Source organism: Tupaia chinensis, unplaced genomic scaffold, assembly GCF_000334495.1.
Source record: "Tupaia chinensis unplaced genomic scaffold, TupChi_1.0 Scaffold000187_1, whole genome shotgun sequence".
NCBI classification, from domain to species: Eukaryota; Metazoa; Chordata; class Mammalia; order Scandentia; family Tupaiidae; genus Tupaia; species Tupaia belangeri.
The window spans coordinates 4853230-4862285 of record NW_006159662.1 but is presented as its reverse complement, the minus strand read 5'-3'; the positions used below and the strand labels follow the sequence as shown (position 1 = coordinate 4862285).

Sequence of the window (9056 nt, the reverse complement as noted above, 5' to 3'; positions counted from 1 at the left end):
CAGACCCTGATCAGCTTCTCTTCCTCTACAATCTGTGCACAGTCTTGGGGAGTATCCAGTCCCACCGACTTGAGGCTCTGGGGCTACCCCAGTCTGGGGCCCAAGAGGGAAAGTTAGAGGGACAGAGTTCTGGGCTGGGGGTGGCTGACCCATCCAGAGGAAGAGACAGATCACTGCAGCAGAAGGTGGAAGAAGTAAAGCCTCCTTCCACAGGAGACCCAGGCAGGAGACAGGAAGCAGGGCTAAGGCCACAGGCGTGACGAGAAGCAGAGGAAGGGCAAGGGGGAATTCATGGAGAGAGAGGCCAGGCAGGATGGGAAGAGGTGAGAGAGCTGGACAGACAACAAGGAGGACTCTGGCCCATGGGCATGTGTGTATACACACAGATATGTACGCACACACGCACGCACGCACGCACACACACACACACAACTTGTTTGGAAGCTTCCTGAGTTAATTAAACTATTCATAAGAAACAAGAAGGAAGGGAACCAGTAGTTAGCGTAATGGCTATGTTGCTGGACTCCCATGTAGTCGGCCGCGGTTCGCGTCCCGGACCCGGTGGGTTAAAACTCACGCCGGGCGCGTGTGCATGCGTGCCCAAGATCCCGAGAGGAGAATGGAGGAGAAGGGATTGCGGCGTGACCATCCCCTCTGGGGGGTGATTTCTCGCTTTCTGTCTCTCTGTTTCTCTCTGTCTGGTGAGTGCACGCGCCCTATAGTGAAAACCTCTTCAAAAAAAAAAAAAAGAAAAAGAAAAGAAACAACAAGAAGGAAAAGAAGAGGAACTAGGGCCAACAGGGGACTCACAGTGCAAACCTGAACACAAGTGTTCACACTCATCCACACACTCAGTGTAGGCACACTCTCCCGCATACAGGCACACTCACGTGAATAGGTCTGCACAGAAGACAAACACCAATTGAACTCATAGATCTCAGACACTCCAGGACACATTGACACACATACACACGAAGATATGCAGACACAGATATACAGGCAGGCACCAGTACACAGCAGTTCACACACTCATGGTCACACATTTGAACACGCACATAGCTATACACACAGACCTACGAGTATATAAGCACATGGCTACACAAACACGCACACAAGTGACTAAATGCAGTGATTCGAGCAGGTCTCCCACCCCCTCTGTTCTTTGGGAGCCAGCAGAGGCCTGGCACTGTTATGCCCAGCTCAGTGGTGCCAGCAGAAATGCTGCCTGGTTCTCTAGACAGTGGGGAAGGTAGAAGGTTGAGCATGATCCAGGGAGGCCTTCCCGACTGCATGCCCCGTGTTAGTCTATGACACGAGCCCAACTATAGTATTCTTAGGATCACGTTGAGGAAGAGGGAAAGGATGAAGAGCAAGAAAGAAGACAGGTGGGGAGAGGGGAGAAGGGGAAGATCTCTGAGTCTTGATTGGGCTACATGGAGCCCTGGTGGTGCTAAGGGAGGAGTGAGGAAGGGAGTGAGGGAAGGAACAACAAGTCTTCTTACTGAGCATCAGGGTCCTGACCCCAGCCAGGTCTATGTGCTCAGACCAAGTGCAGTGATCCGCTGGCAGGACCCGGCCTGTACCACCCGTCCGTACTTTCTAGGAAAAGACAATTCCAAGTGTAATCCTTCTTTCTACTCTTCCCCCAGGGACCGGCCAGGGGAGCTGTGTGCCTAGATGAGGCCTGGAAAAATGCTTCAGGAATCCAAATCCCAGCCTCAGAATCCAACTAATCAGGTTGGTGGAGGTATTTCTGGAGCAGTGACATTTCCCTTTTCTAGAGAATTCCTGAGCTGGTGGAGTGAAGCTGTACCCTAGCCAGAGGGGCAGGGCTAGCAGCACCCTGGGTCAGGGGTGTTCACACTCACTGAGGTTAAGACATCTTTGTCCAGGCGTGGGCTAGAGGGCCTGAGCCCCTTCCTGGGGGGTAGCCATCAGTCCTTAAGACTCTGGTGACAGGAGGGCAGCCAATCCCTTCAACACAGCCAGCTCCTCCCCAAATGAGGAGCAAGGGTCCTGATGTCCTAAGCTTCCCCAAGCCAAGTGGAGAGGTGGCAGAGCCCAGGAGGAGGTGAGAGGAACCTGACAGTGAAACCATGGAGGCGGGGCATAGCAGGGCCAGCACAGAGCCCCTGAGTACATTCTGATTTCTCATGGCCTGGGTGTCAGCCCCAGAGTAGTCAGATCCTATCCCCCATGAGGGAGCCAGATGCAGTCCCAGAGGCAGAGCCCTCTCCCTCACTCAGCGTGCAGGCCCCACAGAGGAGCTTCCAGGGCTGTGCCGAGGCTCAGGCGGCCACCTGGACGCTGCCTGCTACACTAGAGACTCTTTGACCCCCGGGCGCACTGTTTGCCCCGGTGGTGGTGGGGAGGGAGGCAGGGCAGCATCAGAGGGCTGGATGGGCGTGAGCCCCACAGAGGCTCCAGTGTCCCCCGTAGAGCTCTGCTGGTCCCCCGGGCTCTGCACACTGCTGTCCCCATTCTCGTGGCCATACAGCTTGCTCATGGTGCTAGCGATGAGCCCCTCCTTCTCGGGACCCCCGTCCCCACTGCCATCCTGGCTGTGGCGGTACATGTATGACGCCTGCTTCACCGAGCGCTGCAGCAGATGCCGGCGGTAGGCCCGCTGGATCTTGATGGCACAGACCTCCTCGTGCTTCCGCTTCAGGGTGGTAGTGATGGGCTCGTAGGAGACCTTGGAGGGATTGGCCGCCATGAACTTCTCCTCCATGGTCTGCTTGAGGGCATCCATCTCCCCGGAGTCGCCCAGCACCTCCTTGGTCAGGGCGAAGAGGATGTCCAGGCAGTGGATCTTGTCTCCTGGCACCATGGGCAGGTCCAGTGTGATGAGCTTGATCTTGTTGGGCTTGGCGATCCGCAGCGGCTCCTGCAGGGTGTCCACGAAGTCGGAGAGGCGGCTGTAGGCGATGAACTGGGTGGCGTCGGGGTCGAACTTCTCCCACGTCTCGTAGAACATCTCGAAGTCGTCCTCGCCGAGGGGCTCGCTGCTCTCCTCCGTGGCCACGTTGAAGTTCTCCAGGATGATGGCGATGTACATGTTGACCACGATGAGGAAGGAGATGATGATGTAGCTGCAGAAGAAGCAGATGCCGATGGACGGGTTTCCACAGTCACCCCGGATGCTGGTGCCTGGGTTCTCCAGGGTGGGGTCGCAGTCTGGGGGTCCGCTATTGAGGATGGGGTGGAGGAGCCCGTCCCAGCCAGCTGAAGTGGTGATCTCAAAGAGGCAGATGATGCTGTTGCCGAAGGTCTCGAAGTTGAACATGTCATCGATGCCCGACTCCTTCTTGACGTAGGCGAAGTTGGACATGCCGAAGATGGAGTAGATAAACATGACCAGGAAGAGAAGGAGGCCGATGTTGAAGAGGGCGGGCAGGGACATCATGAGGGCGAAGAGCAGCGTCCGGATGCCCTTGGCCCCACGGATCAGCCGTAGGACGCGCCCGATCCGCGCCAGGCGGATCACACGGAACAGTGTGGGCGACACGAAGTATTTCTGGATCAGGTCAGAGAGCGCGAGGCCTGCAGGGAGCATGGGAGAGGATGGCTACCCTCAGGGTGGGAAGCCTGGTCAGTGGGTGGGGGACAGGCATGCGGGACTCAGGGGGCCTGGTTGACCACGATGAGGAAGGAGATGATGATGTAGCTGCAGAAGAAGCAGATGCCGATGGACGGGTTTCCACAGTCACCCCGGATGCTGGTGCCTGGGTTCTCCAGGGTGGGGTCGCAGTCTGGGGGTCCGCTATTGAGGATGGGGTTGAGGAGCCCGTCCCAGCCAGCTGAAGTGGTGATCTCAAAGAGGCAGATGATGCTGTTGCCGAAGGTCTCGAAGTTGAACATGTCATCGATGCCCGACTCCTTCTTGACGTAGGCGAAGTTGGACATGCCGAAGATGGAGTAGATAAACATGACCAGGAAGAGAAGGAGGCCGATGTTGAAGAGGGCGGGCAGGGACATCATGAGGGCGAAGAGCAGCGTCCGGATGCCCTTGGCCCCACGGATCAGCCGTAGGACGCGCCCGATCCGCGCCAGGCGGATCACACGGAACAGTGTGGGCGACACGAAGTATTTCTGGATCAGGTCAGAGAGCGCGAGGCCTGCAGGGAGCATGGGAGAGGATGGCTACCCTCAGGGTGGGAAGCCTGGTCAGTGGGTGGGGGACAGGCATGCGGGACTCAGGGGGCCTGGCCTGTGAGCTCTGCCCCAGGCAGGAGCAGCAGAAGCTCATGCCTCCGAGTGTAGCGCACAAGGGCGCAGCTGGGGGTGAGGTAAGCCAAAGCTGATGGGGTGAGGGTAAGACCATTCCCAACACTGTTTGCAAATACCGGAGTTGCGTGCGTGAATGAGAGAGAGAGACAGAGAGGGAGAGAGTGCACGCAACTGGGTTACTCTGGTCATGTCACCTGTTTGTGACTCAGTTTCCTCATTCATAAAATAGAGATGCTGGAACCAGCAGCTGGTGTAATGGCTACGTCGCTGGACTCCCATGTAGTCAACTGCAGTTAAAGTCCCGGACTCGGTGGCTTAAACTCACGCTGGGCATGCGTGCGTGCCCAAGATCTCGAGAGGAGAAGGGATTGCGGAGTGGCCATCCCCCCTGGGGCGTCATTTCTTGCTTTCTGTCTGTCTCTGTCTTTCTGGCAAGCGCATGTGCCCTATAGCAAAAACCTCTCAAAAAGAAAACAAAAACAGAAACAAATAGAGATGCTAACCACATCTGCCTCGTGGCAGTGTTCTGAACAACGAGCAAGATCGTGCCTGCAGAGTGCAGAGCACGGGGCTGGGCACATAGTAATGCTCCGTAAACGGCAGCTAGCTGCTGTCAGTCACACGCAAGTGCATGCACTCCTCCAGCGCGTACAGGTACTGGGACTGTCCTCGGATGTTTGCAGGCAGAGCGCGGGCACCTGACTGCATCCACGGTCAGGTCCGTGTGTTTCCTGAGGTGTACTCATGTGCACACAGGTGACAGGCCGCCTGTAAGCCCACCCCTGGGTGCCACTGAGTGTGAAGTGTGAATGCCAGGTACAACATGCGTGTTTGTGTGCCTGTGTGTGTGTGTGCACGTGCCAGGTGCACAAGGTGTGTACACATAAGAACAGGAGCCCCAAGTCTTCCTGATCGATTGATCTTGCCATCGCCCTCCCTGTCCAGCCCGGCCCTGCTCACCCACGATGGACAGGATGACCACCACGAAGTCGAAGATGTTCCAGCCGACGGTGAAGTAGTACTGGCGCAGGGCGAGCATCTTGAGCACACACTCCCCAGTGAAGATGATGATGAAGACCATGTTGATGTTGTACAGGATGTCCACCTTGAGCTGGCTCTGGTCGTCCGTCTCCACCATCATGGTGACCATGTTGAGGCAGATGAGGATCATGATGGCGATGTCGAACACCTGCTTCGTCACGAAGTCATACACCATGCCCTGGATCTTGTTCTGCAGTGAGGGTGGGAGTGGCGGAAGTGGTGGGTGCACAGGTTCGGACATGGGGTGGGGGAGTGGTCAGGGCCCAGGCAGGACACGGACAGGCAGGAGACTCAGGACATGAGGGAAGAGGGAGAGCAGGCGTTGGAGTTTGTGGTGGAGTCAGCCAGGGCAGGGCAGGCACAGCCATCGGACCATGATGGACCTGGGCCCACATCATGTTACCCATGTTCCCACCCTGAGCATCCCTCCTCCCTCTGAGACACCTCTCCCTTCAAGGCCCCCTAGTGCAGGTGCAGGAGGAAGATCCCCAGGAGGCAGTACCTGGGGTCGTGGGATTGGCTTCTGAGGCTTCTTGGAGCCAAGCTTCTTCATGGCATTGTAGTATTTCTTCTGTTCCTCTGTCATGAAGATGTCCTTCCCTCCAAAGTATAGTGGGATGGGGCCCGTAAGCTTGGGGTCTGCCTCCAGGACCCTCGACCTCAGGCATCACTTTTAAGGCAGCCCCCACCCCTGCAGTGGGACCTGCTGGGAAGGGGGAGGAGGTCCTTGAGAGGCCAGAGATGAAGGACTAAGGGGAAGAAGGGGAAGGAGGACAGAGGGATTAAGGGTCCAGTGAAGGGGAGGGAGAGCAGTGGAGGTGACAGACAGAGAGAAGGGGACGACACTGCCTCAAAGCCTGTTTTGGGCCAGACACTTCCCATCAGTAGCTCACTGGGTCCTTAGAATAACCCATCAAGGTAGGTGGTGTGCACCTCATCTTATAGATGGGGAGACCAAGGTTCGGGGAGACTGAGGGCCACGATCCGCAGGTGGGATCTGGGCCCAAGCTGGCTGCCTCAGCTGTGCCGGCCCAGTACGGGGACAGGCAGCATCTGAGAACGCACCAAGGCGCAGCAGGGAGGGACGGGGAGTGGGGACAAGTGCAGAGGGCCCGGGAGGCCGGCGCGATACTCATCTTCTTCTTCTGCTGGTTGAAGTTGTCGATGATGACGCCGATGAAGAGGTTGAGGGTGAAGAAGGAGCCGAAGATGATGAAGATGACGAAGTAGAGGTACATGTAGAGGTTCACCTCATATGACGGCTGCTCTTCCTTCTGCAGGCCCGGCGCGGCGTGGGGGTGAGTGCACACGCTGCATCCCCCCTGCTCCCCGAGCCACCCCCACGTGCCACTCCAGGGGCTCCTGAGGTCTGGACCTCGCCCCTGGCTCACTCACCCGTCCGTCTCTTGTGACCCGGACTTACCTCCCGGGAGTCCACGGCTGCATACATAATGTCCATCCAACCCTTGAAGGTGGCCTGGGAGAGTGAGGTTGCAGGATAAGGGGGGCTGCTCACTGCGGCCATCCTCCATGGGTTTCCCACCCCTCCCCAGACTGGTCCTCCCTGGGGGCCCTAACAGAGCCCCACTGGGCAGGTGTCAGGCAGACCAGAGAGGTCTAGACACTTCCTTGGGGTCCCGGACTGTTGGAAGCAGGGTGGGCAGTCTTCTCATCCGGAGTGACAGGAGGCTCAGGGACAAGAGAAACTGGGGACTCCTCCACCCTGGGCAGGGGCGGCGGGTCACTCACCACCTGCAGGAGGGAGAGGTAGCCCAGGCCCACGTTGTCGTAGTTGACCTTGACGTTGAGCCAGCGGACCTGGCCCGTGTGCATGAGGCTCTCGCACTCGGACTTGTTGTTGACCTCGGAGATCTCGAACCTCTCCGAGGTGGTGGTGTTAATGCAGTAGTAGAACTTGCCGGCAAACAGGTTGACGCCCATGATGCTGAAGATGAGCCAGAAGATGAGGCAGACCAGCAGTACGTTCATGATGGAGGGGATGGCTCCCAGGAGGGCGTTCACCACCACCTGGGGGCCAAAGGGGGGGTCAGCAGAGCCTCTCCCACCTGCACGCTGACTGGGGGACCAGGGAGAGCTGGGCACTCTTATTCAGGGAGGGCTTCCTGGAGAAGGCCACACTGAGCCAAGCCTACAGAGGAAGCCGTTGGCTGGGTTGTGTGTATGTGGGGGTGGGGGCGAGGGGGAGGGTTGGGGATCCACAGGCCTGGTGGTCGAGGAGGACTCTCTGCTTGGCTGCAACCATCAGCCCAGAGTGGGGGCCCGGGCTTCTCTGGAAGTGGCCCGGTCATGGGTCACCAGGCAGGAGACAAACACTTTTTCCTCAGCCCCCATAGGAAACTCAGCCCACGTGACCCGGTCCCTTGCAGTGTGAGAGACACAGACACAGAGAGGGCACAGGAGAAAGACAACCGGGCTCTTTGAAACAGCAGGACCCGAGCCCTGTCCCCCCAGCCCTGGTCACACAGGCCCATCTCAGCCATTTCCTGACCTCCAGACAGAGTGGGTGGTCCTGGCTTGGTGGTGCCCAGGGGAGTTCTATTCCTGGCCAGGGCACCAGCCAGGTGGGTGCTCACAAGCAGGTTATTTCCCCTCGGTGGGGAGAGGTCTTGGCTCTGAGGTCAGACGGCCCGGCATTCGGCTGGCCCCTGGCCTGAGCAGGAGAGAGCCGCCTGCCTGGCTTTGTCCTCTGAGCGGGTCTTGTCCCTGCAGACCTCACTTCCCAGGGAAACCCCATCTGTCTTGTCCAAGCCCTGTGCTTCCCTGTCACCAGGCCCCACTCTCAGGGGCCTGAGGAACCTTCTCTGAACTGACCTCAGGCTCAAGGACAGAACTGTGAGTATGACCCCAGCTCAAGGCGGGCAGGCACAGAGCCAGGGCAGAAAAACCCTCCCGGGTGCTTGTTTCTGGGGGCCCTGTCTAAATTGGGAGAGATGCCCATACACCCACAGACCCACCTGCCTCTCCCTCCCTCTCCCTCTCCCTCTCTCTCTTTCTCTCTGCCATGGCCCCTGCTGGGTGCTGCCTGCAGCTTCTGCTGCTCCCTAGTGGCAGCAGAAATGGGCGAAGGGCTGAGGCAGGATGGATAGGGTGTCTCCAGGCTCCAGCAGGGCTGCCTCTTCAGCCTCTGCCGCCTCCTGGTGGCGGCTGGAGTTCAGACATGCAGCCCCTCTGCTCTGCCTCTGGGTGGCTGCTGCCCCATCCCTCCCTCCCAGAGGTCTCCTTGGCACCCACCCTCATGCCCTCGAACCGGGACAGAGCCCTCAGGGGACGCAGGGCCCTCAGCGTCCGCAGGGACTTGATGGGTCCGAGCTCTGAGTAGCCCAGCCAGTTGGCCACCAGGCTGATGATGGAGACCTGCAAAGCAACGGGCATCCGTGGGTGCAGGGCCTCCGGCAGCCCCTCAAGCCCAGGGGCACAGCGTCGAGGATAAGCCCCCACAGGGCCGTCTTCCTGGTTGTCTCCCTACACCCCTTCCTAATGGGGGGATCCCGCGTGGTGGGAGAACAGCTCCGGGCTGTCCCAGCACCTGTGGGAGCCTGGCCCCACCCCAGTCATCCATTACCAAGGGAAGACAGTGCCCGCCTCCCACGGACACCCCCTGCCCACCTAGGGGGAAGTGAAAACCCCCCACATCTGTCTGCAGGGATTACAGTGCCCCGCCTTATCTCCATCCTGCCCCTAGGAGAAAGGAGCGTACCCCCTACTCGGATCCCCCTCCCTGAGATGCCAGCAGCCAGTTGTTGGGGCGGGGGGCCTGCCTCTCA

The 9056-nt window shown here is 58.7% G+C and overlaps 1 protein-coding gene across 1 annotated transcript in view; it reads right to left on the bottom strand.

The window, feature by feature from the left end:
• Window positions 1–746: 746 nt before the first annotated feature.
• Window positions 747–9056, bottom strand: part of SCN4A (sodium voltage-gated channel alpha subunit 4) — a 33609-nt gene continuing 25299 nt past the window's right edge. Inside the window, exons 18-24 of the mRNA XM_006146792.3 lie at window positions 8524–8646; window positions 7021–7299; window positions 6695–6748; window positions 6408–6545; window positions 5774–5878; window positions 5191–5461; window positions 747–3543 (exon numbers count right to left, since the gene is read on the bottom strand). Coding sequence (XP_006146854.1) covers window positions 2315–3543; window positions 5191–5461; window positions 5774–5878; window positions 6408–6545; window positions 6695–6748; window positions 7021–7299; window positions 8524–8646 — 2199 coding nt within the window. The 3' untranslated portion in view covers window positions 747–2314. The remainder of the gene's footprint in view (window positions 3544–5190; window positions 5462–5773; window positions 5879–6407; window positions 6546–6694; window positions 6749–7020; window positions 7300–8523; window positions 8647–9056) is intronic.